The 19,136-nt window shown below is 35.9% G+C and overlaps 1 protein-coding gene across 4 annotated transcripts in view; it reads right to left on the reverse strand.

Moving 5' to 3' along the window:
- The window catches only part of RBM26 (RNA binding motif protein 26), a 51,080-nt gene that overhangs the window by 20,133 nt on the left and 11,811 nt on the right, over window positions 1-19,136 (reverse strand). For 3 of the 4 annotated variants that reach the window (XM_082279058.1, XM_082279057.1, XM_082279055.1), the window contains exons 3-14: window positions 18,644-18,780; window positions 17,657-17,745; window positions 16,859-17,070; window positions 14,762-15,022; window positions 12,370-12,609; window positions 10,725-10,892; window positions 10,235-10,375; window positions 9,096-9,207; window positions 8,182-8,341; window positions 6,623-6,787; window positions 3,047-3,178; window positions 1,969-2,040 (exon numbers count right to left, since the gene is read on the reverse strand). In XM_082279058.1, the coding sequence (XP_082135184.1) occupies window positions 1,969-2,040; window positions 3,047-3,178; window positions 6,623-6,787; window positions 8,182-8,341; window positions 9,096-9,207; window positions 10,235-10,375; window positions 10,725-10,892; window positions 12,370-12,609; window positions 14,762-15,022; window positions 16,859-17,070; window positions 17,657-17,745; window positions 18,644-18,780 (1,889 nt within the window). The remainder of the gene's footprint in view (window positions 1-1,968; window positions 2,041-3,046; window positions 3,179-6,622; window positions 6,788-8,181; window positions 8,342-9,095; window positions 9,208-10,234; window positions 10,376-10,724; window positions 10,893-12,369; window positions 12,610-14,761; window positions 15,023-16,858; window positions 17,071-17,656; window positions 17,746-18,643; window positions 18,781-19,136) is intronic. The other variant, XM_082279056.1, reaches the window with a different exon arrangement.

Below are 19,136 nucleotides of genomic sequence, written 5' to 3' on the forward strand. Positions count from 1 at the left end.
TGAAGGATTTTTTCTAAATTTATTAAAGAACATTAAAGTATGCATATTCCAATCATACAATTTCTATTACGAAGTAGCTTTAGGACAGGCTACAAGACAAACAAACAGAGGATCAAGCAAAGACAAAAAATATTGACACATTCCTTTTGCCCTGAACTGTCTTCAGGGCAGAGTAAACCACACCTCCTCATCTCTTTTATGTAGGAGATGTAAGGAGATGCCACAGCACCAATACAGACAAGTCAAAAGCAACACTAACGTTTTCTAAATTGCTTCATACTATTCAAGAGAAGGAATAGTGTGAATAGCATGAATCTCTTCACAAGTCCACAAACTTTAAGTCCCCATACAGATCTTACAATGCCTCATAATGACTGTTTTATCACCTTTTTCTCCTGCTCTTTGGGAATAGCTATCCCCTTTCTCATTGCAAAGCTCTTGTCAAACCCACCCCCCCCCCCACCCCCCCCTGCCGCATCAGGAACAAAAAACCATCTAGGACATGATGCCTCGTTTTTTTGGTGGATGTCAATCATTTAATTTCTAATGGTTATAGAATACAGTGACTGCAAACTAAGCAAGGTATTTCCTTGTAAAGAGGTAGCAGTAGGTAAAAACAAGTCAAATGAAGTTTCAGAAACCTACTAAAAATGTCAAAGGAAACTGCTGTTTTTCACAGCAAATCTAGTGAACAGCCCAGCAAAATCACATCTGTACTATAAGACAACACAACAGAAAAACATTCTAGCATGAATTTACTCTTTGTAGAAAAATGTTTCAGGATAGCTCAACTCTTACAGAATGAAGAAAAAAAGTATTTTCACTCAAACTGCAAGCTGAAGCATGTATTCTGTATGTAAAATGTAATTCAGGTATACACAGCAAGATTTAGAGTGCCAAGAATGGAACTAATCAAATTAACAACAAAATACAGTTAAGAAGCCTAGATCAGTGCATTTAGGCAGACTGCTCGGCTTGAAATGAAACAAAGACCCATTCTCTAATATTACAACTAATATTATCAACTTCAAGTATTGTTACCTTTGTATGCTAGGTATCTCTGGAGTGAATTTTACCCGTTAGATTCCACTTAATCCATCAACTGCCATACTGATCACACTGAAAAGGGGTGGGAGGGGATGTATATGGGGAAATACACTGGATGCTTCATTTATTTCAGGTCAAGCTAACTCCCAATAGACAAGATATATACCTAGACAGAGGAATCCTGTTACAGGGTAATACTTGCTGTCTTTCTACGACGAGTCTTCTCAAATGAATGTTATAAACATTGGGGAAGCCTGTCCCTTAAGTGCTAAATAGATCTGGAAACATGCATTACAAACTTTGCTACTATAGTAAACACATCAACAACTTTGTATTCTGAAAATTGGAACCACTGGCCAAAATACATAGCTCATAATCACAATTCAGATGCACCTTTCCCACCTTACCTCTCTTTGTCCTTTCTATACTGATTAATTTCCACCTTTATCTTTTCACAAGTACTGCAAATTGTAAAACCAAATAAAAGGGTAAATATTTACAGCATCACCTTTTAAGGGGCACAGAAGTCCCCTTAAAAAGAAAAGTCACGTTTTTATAGAACTGCTTTCTATAGTTTCATATGAAGTATAAAAATTTATTTAGTTTTAAAATTTATTTCTGTATACTTCTATACAACTCAGGATTATGGAACAGACCTAGTTATTTTTATGACTGAATAAAAGGAACCTGCTATATTAAACAAACTCCACAAAATAGCAGCTTTTGTCCTATTATGTCTTATTCTTTTTATCATAATTTAGCCATCTGCTGAGTTTTGATATATTATACCGCCTAAAACTAATCCTTAACAAATTATTTTATTCATAGTTATGAAACAAACTTAATATTCACACAAAGGGTTCCATAAAAAAATTAATTCTACTGAAATATGAGAGAAGAGAATATGAGACATTTTCTTACCTTTTCAGTTGTTGGAGTAACTGGCTTTGACACAAAACCCAGTCTATCCTTCACAGATAATTTAGTCACATTCTAAGAAAACAAAGCAAAATTATAGTTCAAATGCACACTGCAAGTATTAGCAATCTAGAAAAAATACTTAAATAATAAAACCATAGACTTTTAAGCAACATTACAAGAAAAATATTCAACCAGTTGATAAAATTCATTATTTGCTTCTGCAATTAATACACAGCTAAAATTGGGTAAGACAAATATGAAGCCAAATTTGGAATCAAAAATTATACTACGTATTTTTTCCAAGAGGTCCAAGACATGCTAGCTGGCAGAGGATTATCTGCACAGGCCCTTTTAAATACACTACAGTTCTTGTGTTCTATAATCTGCTATTTGCAGATTGCATCTGCATCGAATGCAGAAAGTTGTTTGAATTTAAACTACAGATGTGTTATGATTTGTGCTGGTCTTCCTTTCCAGAAATAAAACCAAAGCGGTGGCATAATGCTAATAATGAAATGTTGCAAATATAATAAAACATTAAAGACTATTTCTAATGGGAGTAACACACCAGATTCTGTCATTATTCACATTGGTACTGTGGTGACATGACACTCTTCCTTGTATGAGGGGTGATGTACAAATCCTGAAAGCACTTCTAGATACAGACCATCATTCTCTAATGGTTTTAGGTGTTTAACAGATAAAATATATATATATATGTTAAAAAAAAATTAGCTTTTAGTTCTTTGCATAGAAACTCACTCTATTTTGAAATCTGACACCAGCAATGTAACACAACAATACTGAAACAATTTCAGAGCCTTTCAGTTTTTCTTTTTAAACTATGTAAAAAGCTACGATACTTAAAAATTTAGTACCATGTCAGGTAAAAAAGCCGAATGTCAATGCACTGAGGAAAACTTTTAACACGAAAACACCACTAACAATATAAGCAGATGCACTTGCAAGCAGTAAATGCACACTTGCACCATAGGAGTAACAGTAACTGGTACATTCATACACTACAGAACCTACTCTAGGAAGAACAGGCAACTGAATTTTTCACTACAACACAAACCTGAGCGACTTCTGTGTTGGCACCCTGTGCTTCCGCGGGTTCAATATTACTCGGAGGTACCGGGCCGAGCCGCTCCTTCACCGACTGCTTCACTACAGGCAAACTGGGCTGCTGCACTAAGGGCTGGATCACCTGGAACACCGCCCCAGCCCCCAGAGGCACAGCGTAAGGTTAACAACAGAAGGCTGCTACACGCGTCACTCAGTTAGTACACAACGAAATTACTGCAATGGCATTTCCATTTGCATTTCTTCCCTTCTACCATTCAATTCAGGCTTTTTCACCTGATGGGAAAAATTACCTCTTCACGAGATTTATGATGTTATACTGCATATTTGTGCAGTGCAAGTGGCAATAATATCCATTATGCACTTGCAGCTTACAGAAGTGACCGAACAACTCTGATTTATTTCTATTAATTACATTTATTCAGCCTAACTTAAACTCTACCTGTTAGAACCAAATAAAACATAATAAAGAAGTCTTCTGATTCCTCTCACAACTCTTTCACGATCAACCACTTAGTTATGAAAAGACAGAATACAAACTTGTATGGCAAAGACTTTCACTTTTTACAGTGATACGTCACTTTTCATCTCCTGTATGTTTAACTTGGACAAAATAGGAAAAAAAAGGTTATAGAAACATGTAGTCATGAGACTGAAGAAAAAGAAAATAGAGCAGATAATCTTTGAACCTACCATGGATACCCTGACAGCTAACAGCTTTCCTTTTTTTTCTTTGACAAAACCATTCAACAGTTAAGACCAAAAAAAATGCTTCCAAGCAAGCTTATTGTCATATTTATAGCCCTCAGAAGGCCACCTAATCCATTTCTCCACTGTAGGGCAAAGTCAGTTATGCCATTACTAACAGTATCTATCTATCTCGTTCTTACAGATTTCTGATGAAACAAGTCCTGTCACCTCTCTAGGCAAAAATGTTTCAGTATGCTTAGGCATTAGAAAATATTTTTTTAATACTTAACCTAAATCTCTTTGTGCTGCCTTTTAAGCCCAGAACTTCCTGTTTTATCTACCTCAGATGTGGAAAGCATATTATTTCTGCTTCCTGGCAGAAGCCTTTTGTTTGATGATTTATTATGGTTGACTCCCACCATCTTTACCTAAGTACTTCCACTCCTCTTAGAAATTCTACAGCAAAAGTTTTCCAAAGTAATCCTGCTGATGAAATAGCAATGGTTAAGCAATTGTGCTGGACCAGATGAAGGGACAACTTAAAAGTCAATTGACTTTACATTGAAGAAAATTCAAAAGCCTGTCTTTGGTGCCTGGCAGACAAAATCTGGTTGGAAGCTATTACAAATACAGGTGAAATTAATTAACACAACAGAAATCTTGACAAAAATAAAAATATTTATAGTGTATGAAGAAGTATAAAATTTCCATACTACTAACTGATATGATAGCAAATACTAACTTTAATGAAAAGAGAAATAAATATTCATGCTTCTGAAAGACTTATGAACAAAAAATACCTGTTTACTGACTCAACAGTTTGTTAACTGTTATATTTTGGGGTAGAAGAACACAGAAGCCTTGCACTTAAAATTTTAATTTCCTGTTTTAAGTTTTTCTTGTTACTGTGTACCTTCTGTCACCGATAACAGACTTCAAATTGCAGTCTGCTGACATGTGCTGAATGGCTGTTCTTGGTGAGGCAAGAACACTTAATACTGCCCCTAGTAGTAAGGGAACTCATTCTCAAATCAGCAAGATCAGCAAGGTTAACTTAGTAAAGGTGTTGTGATGGCTAAAAATTAGGGGACTGCTAAAATTAACAAATATATAGATTGGATGTTTGCTTGGAAATACAGAGTTAATACTCCAATAACACTCTGGATAGCATCATCAGCAAATAAGCTGATAGCATAGTCCAAGCTATCTTTTGAGTAAGAGGGAACGTCTGCAGGAATGCAGATGGCATACTCCACTGCCCTCTTCGGGCTGAGATGGAAATCAAGCTTAGAAAATAAATACCATTTTGAGCAGCACTACTTTGGACGAAGCATCAAGGATATCTATAAAATCTAAAGGATGATAATTGGGAAGATAGTAAGATGGATGTCATTAAAACCGAATTTTTGTAGATTAAAATCAGGGCATTTGTTACAAAAGAAGGAGAGAAAGGAAACAGGTAAAATGCTGTACAGCAGGATTGCCATGGAAAACTGGGTCACTGATTCTGAATGATGATGAAGTACACATGAAGAGAAACCAGGAATTCTCAGAGCAGCAATTGAAAGAATCCTCTAACAAGTTATTCACACATTATATCAGCATATATAATCAAGTGACCATTCTTCTACAGAGCCTGTCTCATACTTTGAGGTGCAGAACTTGTTCCACACTGATCACCAATCTAATAAAGCAGGATACACAAATATTCTGAAGGATTTGCTATACCAGCTGCTAACTGAGAAGACTCTACTCAATAACCCACAGAGCCTGGGAGAACCCAAGGTTCCTCTTGTTTGCGTACAGCCACTATGACTGCTGAAAAGTCTGATTTAGCTTGACAACAGGTTACAAATTTACCCCTCACAACAGTAATTGCTGGTTTGTTTTTTTTTTAATGTTGCCAGTTCTGCTACAAACATGACAACTTCCAGTAGGTGTTCCTCTGCAATTCAATCAAAAAATGTAGATTTAGAGTATTTTAGTTGTAAGGGACCTGCAACAATCATCTAGTCCAACTCCCTAGTCACTTCAGGTTTGACCAGAAGTTAAAGCATGTTGTTAAGGACATTGTCCAAATACCTCTTAAACAGTGACAGGCTTGGGGCCATCAACCACCTCTCTAGAAAACCTCTTTCACTGGCTGACCACTCTCTCAGTAAAGAAATGCTTCATATCCAGTCTGGACCTCTTGTCATACACCTCCAATCCACTCCCAGACATACTGACCCTGGATATCAGAGAGATCAGCAACTTCTTCCCTAATTAAACATGTCCCCGATCACTTCCTACAAAATTAGTCTCTCTAATGAAGTTCTCCTCTTCCACTGTTGTTTGCAAGTCATTAGATCTATGTGTGTATACCTGTATATACACATAGGTACCTCTGTGTAAAACAAATTCTTCTGCTACTTTCCACAATAATATGCATGCTCAATAGGAAAGGGAATAGGAAAGAGGGAAAACCAGCAACTTTTGGAAGAAAATGGAGATAATTTTTCAAGAAAAGAAATGTAACTCTGCTGCCTTTCTTATGCTCACCAGAAGAAATAAAAAAGCCTATACTAATCAAAGCAAAACAGATGTTATTCAGCAGAGAGCTACACCAAATCTTGCTTGAGGTGATAACAGAGTGGAATTCACCAAAAATCACTGAAGGGCTTTCTATAAATACCTTCAGTCTCATCTTGTTAATCAACTCCTGAACCTTGTATATGAAGTAAAAAAATTTACAACTGAAGAGTGACTTTTGGAAATGCTTGATATGAAGTAGTCGTTATTTCAAAAGGATTTCGTTTACTTGATATAAACATTCTCTTAAAAATACTTCCAAGATTCTATTTTACATAATATGCTAGAACAGACTTAAATCCTCTACCTTCTGTGTGGTAGTCTGGATTTGTGGTGCGCTGCCTTCTCGATGCCAATAAACTTTAATAAAACGATTATTTAATACTGCTTCTGTACTTGATATAGCTTTCTTTGCTTCCTCATGTGTGGCAAACTGAATAAGGGCACCTTCTGGATCACCTTGATATGCAACCTAAGATTTAAAACAGAAGAACAAAACTTACCACACAGAGGATTCTCATTTGTGTCTAGATGATCATTAAATAATTAGTTCTAGGCTTAGAAGCTTACCATTTACACCCAATATGTGTCATTAGATAAATACTTCCCATTCTTGAGTCCATTTAAAAGGCCTGGTGTCAAAAGCAACCTTGAGTTTATGCTAATAAACCTTAAGAATAGTTAAAAACCCTCAAACAAACAAAGTAAAGCAAAACCCCCAGTCAACCAGTATTTCTGTCTGCAAATATAAGTAGTCGTTTGAAAGACAAAAGGAAACATTGACAATGTAAAGAAAATTACTACAAAAAATGCATGGGTCAGATAGTAAATGTCCTATTTAATATCAGAGCTAGACAGCAAAGTTCATTTTGATTTTCCTCCTTTGAGCATTAATATATTATTTTAGCTTCAAAAGCCAAGATTATACTCTTTCCAAGAAGAGCATAGTTTGCAATCTCCATATGCTTATCTATCTGTCTCTCTATACACATCCGTATTTCACTTGCCTTAATGAGTAATACTACCTGCTAATACACCCATATTCTTAGGTAAATTACAGAAAGGCTGAAAAAATATTTAATAGCAATCAAGAGAGATTTAAAATCCCTCCAGTGTTCAGACAGGCACAGAAGGTTTATTCCGTACCGTATTAGTACGCACAAAAATATTGTCACACCTCTTCATTCCAGCCCTCAGTGCAAACAAGAAAGGGTTTAGATAAATGCAAGGTAGCATCTGAAACTTTTTGATAATGAAGCACGGTGAAAGGTCACACTGAGTAGCTTAGAGACTGGGTATGAAATACTGACATTACACGTGCAGCCTGCAATATGTAACATCAGCCTAAGTCAGGCCCTAGTTCTTTCATCACTTTCCTCTCTCTTTAATTGTGTATTGTGTAACTCCAATAAACCACAAAATAATTTTAACAAACAAACTATCACTACTGTGGGACTAGAAGACAATTATATTACAGGGACTGCTTTCTGGATGAGAAATACAGGTATTCTGTATTTACAATTTATCTCTGAAAACACAGAGGGTTTATGATCACAGATCCAAACTGGAGAAAACGGCGGAGAAAAACCCATGTGCAATCAATTTTCAATGTTTTAAACAATGTATCTTAAAAGTCTTACCTCTGAGGAACACATTTTTTCAAAATCTAAAAGATGACTAGAACATTTCATTTCTGCTTCTTCAATGGCAATGTAATTAAAAACAATAAGATCTTGTTTAATAAACAAGTTAGGAAAATAATGAAGAGTTTCAGGGAACCAGGAAAAAACCAACTGGCATTCTGCTGCTGGCAACTACCACTGTCTTTACACCAAAGCACACTGGTTTCTCTTTGTTGACTCTCACCTGCAAGTTGACTAAGTTTCCAAACTTACTGAAGTGCTCATTAAGTTTGCTGATATTGTTAAGTTCTGGGGGAACTTTTCGCAATTCAAGTTTTGTATTTTCATTTCCAAACTGCACCTTCTTCTGGAAACCTGGACTATTCGTTCTGTTAAAATTTTGCCTGCAACAAATAAAAATCAAGCCAGAAATCCATAGCAAACCAGCAAACACAATGTTAAACTCTATTATGCTAACACAGAAGCATGTGTGTATGAGACACAAAGATCTACAGACTTAAAAAATAATGCAATTTTAGAGAAGTGAAGGAGAGTACAGGACACACACCCATACACCTGCCGTCTTCCCCACTAATATTCTCAGCATACCCCAGCACCTAAATCTGTGAGATAATTCACACTTATTTTCTCATGTCAGTAACTCCTGACTTCCATATTGCTTCTCTCCAAATACTATTTCTTAGCTATTGCACGAAATTTCCCCACTACTGATTCAAATTACTATTACTTCAGGGCTCTCCTGCAATCTCTTAAAATCCCTTCTAACCTTGCACACTCTGTTTCTTTCTCAGCAACATATCTGGCAACTCAAATCAAAATAGCAATGATAAAATTCACATTTCACAACTAAAATCTGTTATTTCTAACAACTATCATCCTGCAGCTCCCCTGTTTCTTAGATTGTGCCAACTTTCAAGGAATAGATCTTAGTATCATCCAAAACAACTTCATCCATCTGTATACTGCCTCTGATAGAAGACAGTCAAATACAGATCCCACTAGAGCGTGATTTATTTTAGGTGTACTCACAGTTTAACTTTCTTGTAAAGCATAGAGATACACATATGTTTCAGATTACAGTAAAGCGGTTCATGAAATTCCAGCTATTAAGCCAACACTGTGTTAACGGTCACTCACTTGTCAAACCAAGTCTTCTTTGTAGGAACTCCACCATCCCCTGCACCAATTGTTCTTTTCCTGGATTCAGCATCTACCACTATTCTCATACTACTTTTATTAGGAGGTTTTTCTGTAAATAGATGAGAAGATTTTACTTTTTTTAGAATTTATTTTCTGTGTATTTGATTGTAAAAAAGTATTCTGCTCACACTGAATTTGCACTGAAAAGCACAATTGTTTATTTTGAAATTACTGTGATTCTTGTTCTGACTGAATCAAACCTTGGTCACAGACTTTTCTTCTTAACTATCAACAGATGCTGTGACAGATCAAAATATCTAACAGCACTCATTTTGACACTGTAACATCACACATACAGAAAACAAAAGAGGTGTGACAGAAGGCATCTGCCTTGAGATGACTGCACTCTGAGTCACAATGATTCACAATGTCCCATGCAATATTCTGAAGCTCACACCACTCCAGCTAACACCTCCATTCTACTATTAGATGGCACACACAAAAATGGTCATGATAGGAAATGCACAAGTACTCCAGGGCACTAACACCTAGGAGCAAGATTTATGGATGGAGTGGGAAAGGAGTCACTTTTGCTGAAGAACAGGAATCACACTGGGGGACTCCTCACTGAAAATACACCAACAGAAACATAGTAAGATTAAATAGAAATACATACAAATGCAAATAAAAACCACATTAAAAATGGTTTTATCCCTCTTCCATTCTCATTTTGTGTGCTGCTGCTTCTTCTCAGGGCCACAGGAACTGCGAGGTTAAGATTACTCATGCATAAAACTTCTACCAGATAAAAATTACTCTCTGTTCTCTGCAGCAAAAATCATCCTAAGATTCTACTACAGAAACATTAACATTTTTCTATACAAAAGATATACAAAGTGACCAGTTACTACAGCTAAGCGAAAACTGTGCAATACTCTAGCAAGATATTTCATTTTACCTGTAAAAATGCGCACTGTAAAAAAGCAATTATAGTTCCCTATTCAATTAAACATCTCTTAATTCCAGAAGGTTTTAGAAAAATGCGATGTTTTCCAGTATTACATTCTCCAAAAAGTTCCTCAATCTGAATTAATATAAGAAAATCAGCTAAACTAAGTACAGCTTTGAGAGCATACCTCTGGGTGGTAGATCCATATCACCTGATGTGAGTCCTATCAAATTTGGTCTTTGGGCATGTACTCTATGTCTATACATAGGTCTTGAAGTATTTGTTATACTTGGAGCTTCTGGATTATAGCCATCTGTGTCATACGTTTCTGGTAACAAAGAAATTGTCTAATTAAAATAAATTGCAGTTAAAACCCCTAAGGTTTCAAATATAGTATTTAATTACAAGATAGAGTTACAATAAAAGAGTTGTATAACCACTATCATAAAAAACTGTCGTGCCAAGTTTTCTGCTTACACACAATGAAAATATTACACTCCAGTCAAAATTCACACTTTATATGCAAATTTTACTTCCATCTTGAACTAAGTCTGAAAAGAAGAATGTTAATTTACTGTCACAGTCTATACAATACAAACTTATTCTCCCAAACTATGACATTATAAACTCTATAAAGTACAGTATAATATGAATCAATGTTATTCTATTTAGCAAACCTTGTGGGCAAAGCCTCAGTACTACACCTGCTGTGAAAAGAGAGGGTGGAGCAGGAGGCGGCTGGTGATGAATACCCGTGGTAACAACAGTAGGAACTGAGCTGGTTGCTGAGTTTGGGGGGGCATCCATGCCAGCAGGCTGTAATGGTGGAAGGGGAGGGGGTGGTCCTGTCAAAAACAAAGGAAAACACCACATTCATTTATTATCCACTACACTTTCATTACACTCTACTCATAAGGAAACTGATCTGAAATGCTTTTAAGGCGATTTAAGAATAAAAGGAGCTGAGATGGCACATCTACAAGACTTGATGCTGTACCATAAATTCACATGAAACCACCCCCAACAGCAAATGACTCAGAACTTGGATTAGAGAGAAAAGCATTTAAATCATTTAACATTTCTCCAAACACCTTATTTTTACAAGCAAAATTTAATTGCTAGCCCAGTATTCATCTTGACCAATAAAAGCATTTTAAAGTGCAATAAAAACTCATCAAAGAAACAAATTCTATTTTTAAAATAAAAAAAACTATTTTTCAATATAACAAAAATATTCTATGATGACAATAACTAACGTGACTGAAATTATTTTTCCAAACACCCAAGAAGAAACCTTCAACACTAACAGAAGTCTTCTTAAAATTGAGGGGGTTTTTTGTTTGGATGGTTTGACTTTTTTTACAACAAGTAATGTGACACTTTCAAAGCTAAGCAGTCAAGCCCTATCTCCAGTTTAATCATTGGCAAGGGCAGGAAAGTGTTACAAAGTGATCTGAACTTGTCAAGCAGATCTGAAAATAAGTAGAACTGACCAACCCAGAGAAAGTTACATTCTATCTTGACTGAAATAAAAACATTCATTCACGTCTTTCTTAAATATACTATCAACAGAAAACTAAAACAGTTTAAGAAACTTCTGAGCAATACCAAATATCAATTACTCCTGAATAAGTTTACCAAGTGGGACACCTAAGTTAATAAAAAAAAGAGAGAAAGGAATAGTCACATAAAACTAAGAAAACAGCTCTTAAACCACACAAGGCAAGTGAGCGCTAAACTTTAGCTACTTTATAAATGACAGCCAGGCACATAATCTCCATGTAATTTTTAGTGCTTCAGATGAAGTACTTTCCAGTGAAACAGTAAACAGAGTGGACAATTTTACTTAAGTTACTTTACAAGTTTAGTTTTAAAATTAATCCCAAATTGTATTTTCAGGTATAAATTTGATGTTGTCATTAATTATCTTTACTCTATTAATACAAATGAAACAGCAAGTATCTGTTGTTTCCAGGATTTTCCCTTCTTCTCTAACAGCAGTCAATTTTGGACAACTTCTCCTGTAATACTCAAGGAATTGAATTTTGCCATGTCATGCTTATGCTTAAATACAATAAAAATATTATTCTATATTAAAGGGTCACATTTAGTGTGCAAAATTTTACAACAATCAAGCCTGCAACAATTATCATCAAAAAGAGTAATTCTGAGGTAAGCTATGCCATAGTAGAGCATAGTTCAACTTTCTAAAATACAGCTGGGATTCTTCAGCTTTTTCAAAACAGCTTTTTGCACTGCCTACAACTCAAGTAAGATCCAGGCTTTTCTGTCAAAAAATGGGGTTTAATCTTTTAAAATTACCTGTTACAGGTGGAAGGCTAGGTGGTAAGGGGCCTGGTGGTGGAACTGGAGGTCTAAGGTTAACAGGAGGAGGACTCAAAATTGGTGGAGGGGGAGGAAGTCCAGGAGGAGGTGGTCCTTCGACAACAGGGGGTTGTGCTGGAAAAGGCAGAATGCCAGGAAGATTCACATCTTCTACCACTACTGGATCGCTTCCATGATCAAAAGGGCACATGTCTCCTCTCATACAGAAACCCTTCTCTGAAACATCAAAAAGAACTGATGTTAGTATTCAACAGCTGTAGCTTGATTCAGGGTAGATATGAGACAGTCAATGTGTAATGCGGCAGTTTGTAAAATAAGAGCTTCACATATCAGCAGAAGCTTAGATTAGAAAATGAAATTGACCGTTTAACTTTATTCTTAACACTCAGCACACAGGGACTTTGCAGAAACCTGCTAACACAAAAGCGTTCAATTCTTCTTGAAGAACTAATTCTGCACTGAATTATAACGAATGGTGAAAGCAAAGAATAAAACCTAGATGTCATCACATTAACAAAGTCACATCGTTTCTAAGCAAGAAGTGCAGACACTAGGATTGAGAAAGCCCTACTAAAAGTTAGAAGTCAATATTATGAAATTCCAACATGAGAAAATTGACTCATTTTTTCCTCTTTTCCAATTATTTCAGGAACCATTATAAGCTTTTGCCATAGTTTAATGTGATTACATAAAAAATTGCTATTTACATATAACATATGCATTTGTAAATATTAATTATATATAAATAAAAATTAATATATGTTTACTTCTTTTCTTTTACACACAAGTCAAACATAGGAGCGGGTCAGAGAAGGGTCACAAAAATCATTAGAAGCCTGAAGCACCTCTCTTATGAGGAAGGGCTGAGAGAGCTGGGGCTGTTCAGACTGGAGAAAAGAATGCCCAGAGCACTGAGTTTAAGTACTCACTGCAGCCTTTAAGTACTTCAAACATTTTGGTAGGACCTGAAGTGATAAGAAAGGGGTAATAGTTTTAAACTAAAGGACAGCAGAATCAAAGCAGATATAAGAAAAAGAAATTATTATAATGAGGGTGGTGAAAGAGTGAAGAGGTTGCCCACGAAAGTGGTGGATGCCTCACCCTGGAAACACTCAAGGTTACGCTGGACTGGGCTCTGAGCAACCAGGTTTTGTTGAAGATGCTCACTGCAGGGTTGCTGGACTGGATAACCTTTACAGGGCCCTTCTAGCCCAAACTGTTCTATGATTACCTGTTTAGCAACAGCACCCACAGAAACAACACCAAAATACCAGTCAATGCAATACAGGGAAAAGGCTGAAACACCTGGTAAACAGAGGAAGAAAGAGGAGTGACCACTTCCTCAAAACATGATGTGGAGAAGAGGTATGTATTACCTCATGTTCAGGAAGAATTAATAGAACACATTAAATTGAAATACTAAAGAAAACCAGAAGTTCAGCAGAGGGTAAAGCTGAAAATGTGAAAGTGCAGACAGAAGGAGCAGTGTGATGGAACCATGTAGTCACTGAAGAGAGAAAACTTCAAAACAAAACGACACATTCACAACTGCACTTCCTTCACAGCATTGCTGTGATGTACACTGGCAAAACTATTCCTCGTAAGTACAACTCTGCCAACACTTGAAAGCTCAGTCTCCCCTTTTCTTACTTAAAAAAAAAAAATTCTTATCAGAGTTCTGAATGTAAATGGCCTAGAATGTAAACTCCTCATTGTGGTAAACAACAATAACAACAACAAAATCCCTCAGAAGCAACTTCAGGGGGAGATTTCAACTCTTCTGAGCTCACAGGTTGACAGGCTGATTTTAGTTAAGACATTGCCAGCTGCAGCAGCCTCTTGTGTGAATTTTGGCACAAGACTTTAAAATGAAAGCTTAAGACAGAGATAAGCAAAAAACCTAGCCAGTTTTAAGAAACATCTACATGGAAAGAAAGAATGGTCTAACATGAGGCTGGAAAGTTTCAGCTCTAGACCTTTCAAGTTAAAAATTGTCTCTTAGATAGGATGGAATGAAACAGGATGAGATCAGTAAGGAGCTAACCATTGTCAAAACCATCAAATACAGTATTTGGTTGGAACATAAGACAGAAAACCTGGCTAAAACTGGATTTTTTTTTGTAACTTTTAAGTATACTATTTTTCATTTATAGAAAGAAAGTTCTGGCAAGCAAAATAAATATACAAACACTAAAAGAGCATGCTGTCTAAAGTCAGTAAGAAGTGGCACAAAATTTGCATTCAAGAATTGTGCAATACAAAAACCTCACTCTATTAAAGATCAGAAAAAGAAAGGTGAATTACCTCAATCTTTTCAGAAAGGGAACAATCATAGGTGCAGGAAGCAATTAAAAATCCATGGACTTACCATCATAATCTCTACAGCGTTTCTTTGGCAGCGGAGGTCTTCCATAGGAGTTGTGGTCCAGCTGCTCTTCATGGAACTCCGACCAACTTTCAGTAGTGTTATTTCCATGATGAGCAGGAGCAATAACAGTAATAGTACTGCTCAGTGTAGGGACAGGGTAGTGGCCAGATGAAATATTTGTCACAGAAGAAACTGGAGTATAATTGTTCTCTAATGGGTCTGTTCTATCCATGTCATATTTTGGCTTTCCCAAATCCCTTTCTGTAACAAAAAGTAAAAATAAAAATTATATTGGGTAATTCCACATCCACCTTTTCACCAGAAGCAGCCACTACTCTATAAGTATCTTTCTTTTACATCAACTCAATACACACACATGATAATTGAAATGTTCTACAGGTTGCCCAAAGTGCCTGTGGAGTCTCCACCCTTGGAGTTATTTATAATGCAGCTGGTCCTAAGCAACCTGCTCCAGTTTATTTGCTTTGATAAAGGGTGTTGGACTACACCACCTTCAGAGGCCTCCCATAACCTCAGCTATTCCATGATTCTACATTCCAAAGGTTTAATCGGAAAAACAATAATCTGTGAAGTACATAGTCAGACTCTGGGGTATTTTAATAACAGCTATATCCACAGTAGAGCAGAGATCCTATTTAACTTCAGGCAGAGTACATCTTCTTTAGTGATGGACATATTCTAAGAATTTCAGATGGAAAGTTTTCAATAAAGGGAAGCAATGGCAAGAAAACAGTAACCATCACTTGAAAATACTACAAAAGTTAGAAATTTTTAATGTTTCAAGACAATGTTATTGTTATATCTTCATTTTTTGATCTTCATTTTACATGTATTTATTGCATGCAAAGCTTTGCCGTAATAGGTGAAATAATAGTACTTGACAGGTGTCGAACACTCCCAGGCAGATACAGCAAGTAAAATGACCTTTTATTCTGAATACATACTAACTATTCTCTTCATTTTCTAATATTACCACCAAATAAATAGTAAATATCCCAATTAAAACAGAAGAGTTACGTCATGACATAAGTTAATAGACTTAAATAACTCCACATTGAAGGAACATTATGAAATATCTCAGAGATGGCTCATCGGTGTGGGTAAAACAGGCATTTCTTCATGTTCTAAGAAAAAGAAACAAAGCTTTCACTACAAAATATTGTCCATAAGGTACTGTCATTTCAGTTTATGTAAATAATCCTTAAATCAGGACTTAATCATGTTGCAATCTTCTAGTTAAACTGCTGCATGTTATTTAATTTGCTTGTTAATAAGTTGTTTGGAAACTATCTGCTCTCATATTTTCAGAAATCTGTATTCCTACTCTGAAGTCTGGGTTACCAAGGCCTGTCTTACAGAAAGAAAAGTAATACACAGGACAGTTCTACCAGACTGTTTTTACCCCTACATTGTCTAATACAGGACAAAGATATAAAATTACTCTCACTGCTCTTTTCCTACTTACTATTAAAAACTATTGAGGGAAAAAGCATTATTTTCAGCTGAAAAAGCAACTCCCTTTTTAAAGAAGTGTAATTCTACAAAGTACTGTACTGAAGCCTGAAGTCCTACAGATATGTACACAAATGCAAATACTTACTGTAGTGATTTCAGCCCTTCACCTATGACACTAAGGAGGGGACAAGACCAAAAGAACTGAGCTGTAGTGTTCTGCTTGACAAGTCATTTGCTGCCAAACAGACAATTTCTGCCAATTCCACCTCTGCAAATGAGCATTAATTTCTGTATCTCCGTAAACCAGATTCTGAGTTTCCTAAAACTTAATGAAATGGAAATAACTGGGATTTTTCTGCCTCTCTTGCAACAATGCTTAAAAAGTGGCCAGCGCAGTCCCCTTAATAAAAAGGTATTAAAGAAGAACAGAGGGAAAGAGAGGAAAACAAGCACTGAGAACACAATCACAGAAGCCTAATTTCCACAGAAAACAAAGCTAAATTTGAATAAGGGACAAGAACAATAGAGGAAGTTCTAATACATTTTGAACACAGTTTATAAGTTTAGTTTCTAAATTTTGTAGAAAACATTCACCGTATTTTAGAGACCAACTGTTGGTACCTCTGCTTCGTGTTCTGCTCCGGCTTCTGCTCCGGTCTCGATCACGGTCCCGCAACCTCTCTTTGCTCCAACTCCTACTTCGACTCCTGCTGTAGCTCCGACTCCTCCCCCTTCGTCTGTTGTATCGATCCCTATAGGAATCTCTTCTGGGAGGATTTCGGTCATAGTCCCTCTTCCGAGAACGCTCATCTTTTTTCCTGTCATCACGGCTTCTAAAAATGAAATATTAGAGGTTAATTACAAGAATTACGAAGCCATAATTTGAAATCTTAACTACCTCAAAACTTTTAAGAAATGTCAACGGAAAACTAGAGAAAAGCTACAAATTGTATCTAATTTATGGCTACTCCTTTCTTCTCAGAAGGATTTTAAAATAAGTTGCTTATTCATTTTATTTTTACCATACCTAAGATTTTAAAACATACATAAAATTCTGTTTCTGCCCAATATTGCATATTTCCCAAGTTGGAAACACAGAGAGTTATTGAAGGGAAGGCTTCTAAATCAAAATTCAAACTCAGTATTGAGACGAATAAGTACTGCAATATAAACCACAAATCTAACATCAAAATTACTCATAAAATTTAAAGGGTGATAGCAGTGCACAACTTGAAAGACAGGTTACAGTGACATTACACACTCGCCATTTACCTACATCTGCATAAAAGCCATAGAAGTCTTCTTTTTAGGCTTATTGGATGACAACACAGAAACAAAATATTTATTATAGTAACACCACAAAAATCCAAATCCATCTGATTACTGATATAATAAAAGGAGTTAAGCAAAATTTTTTACCTGGTGTCTCTGTAGCGAGAACTTGATTGAGGAGGGCTGTGATTTAATCTTCTAGAGAACTTTTTCTCTCGCTCTTCCTCTTTAACTATCTGAATTCAAAGCATACATATTAGATCAAAACATGAGCGCACTATAATGCAGACTTCTGCACTACCAAATAAAACCAAAAACTCTGAACACTGAGAAGCAGTAACACATTTTAGTCTCTAATGTAATTAGAGAACCTTCTGTATTAATTTCTATTTCTAGGAATATTCAAAGCACTGTTTGAGAGAAAATAAAACTATCAATCTTTATCGTGTCGCACTGAAAATACAGCTGCTTTTACTGCAGGTAGACAAAAAACCACTTCAAGGTTTCAGGAAGATTTAAGACGGCATATTCAACAACCAACAGCAAAGTCTTTTCTTCATCAGCAGGTTATCTGCTTCAGTTCACACTTAAAACACTTCCATGCAGGCAAACCTAGGCTGCTACTGAAAAGCACAAACTCACTCTTCTGGCCCAATGCACAAGATAAACACTTGTGACAAAAGGACGTCATCTGGATCAAGCAGCTGAAGGAATTAGAATTGCCATTTAGAATGGCAGCCTGGATTTATGGTGAATTAAAGTTCAGCACAACTACAACAGCAATCTTAACCAGAGAACTAATGTAGATTATACTGCAGCTCCTACACTACTCAATAACTTCATTTACCTTTGCCTCATCAAAACTACTTTGGTTTACCTTTGAAGAACCCACATGTGTTAGAAAAACCATGCAGCAGTGCTCAACATGCCAAGCACAAATCTTCTGACTTATTTTAATGCTTTCATGTAATTACTAATAATATTATTAATAAACAGAAATTATTATTGACTTGAACTAGAATAAATTATTAATAACTTTTACTAATAAACAAATAAGCACTATGAAGTTAAACACATAAGCAAATTACATGAATGAGGAAAAATATGTACATTTAAATTAAAATCAGTGCCCACCTCTTCTTTTTTTGTCTCTTTTTCTTGATGCTGAAAAAATTCTACTTTCAGGCTTCCTGATGATGGCTGTTCTGGTGGAGGTAGGTAGCTTTTTGTATTCACAGCATCAAACAGTTTTTCCACAAATATCTGAGTTTCTAAAAGTGAAGAGTGTACAAATATCCATTATCCAAAACCACGGTTAACATTTGCTTTAAAAATAAATAAATAAACCCAAAAACCCCAGACAATCAACCAAAACCAGCATTCAACAAAAGGTTAAAAACAACAAAGACTATTTTCTTTAAATACTGTGTTCCTAATTTTAGATTTAAAAGGACATTTACAGAGTCAAAAAACACATCAATAATGAACAATGTTTCACGAAAGTTTTCAATTCTTGAATTATTTAATGTCTCTTATAAAACATCTGGAAGAGTATTTCTGGCATATATATACAGAGCTTCAGTACTTGCCCATGGAAGTTGTGGATGCCCCAACCCTGGAAGCATTC

Source organism: Coloeus monedula (assembly GCF_965178545.1).
Source record: "Coloeus monedula genome assembly, chromosome: 3".
NCBI lineage: Eukaryota > Metazoa > Chordata > Aves > Passeriformes > Corvidae > Coloeus > Coloeus monedula.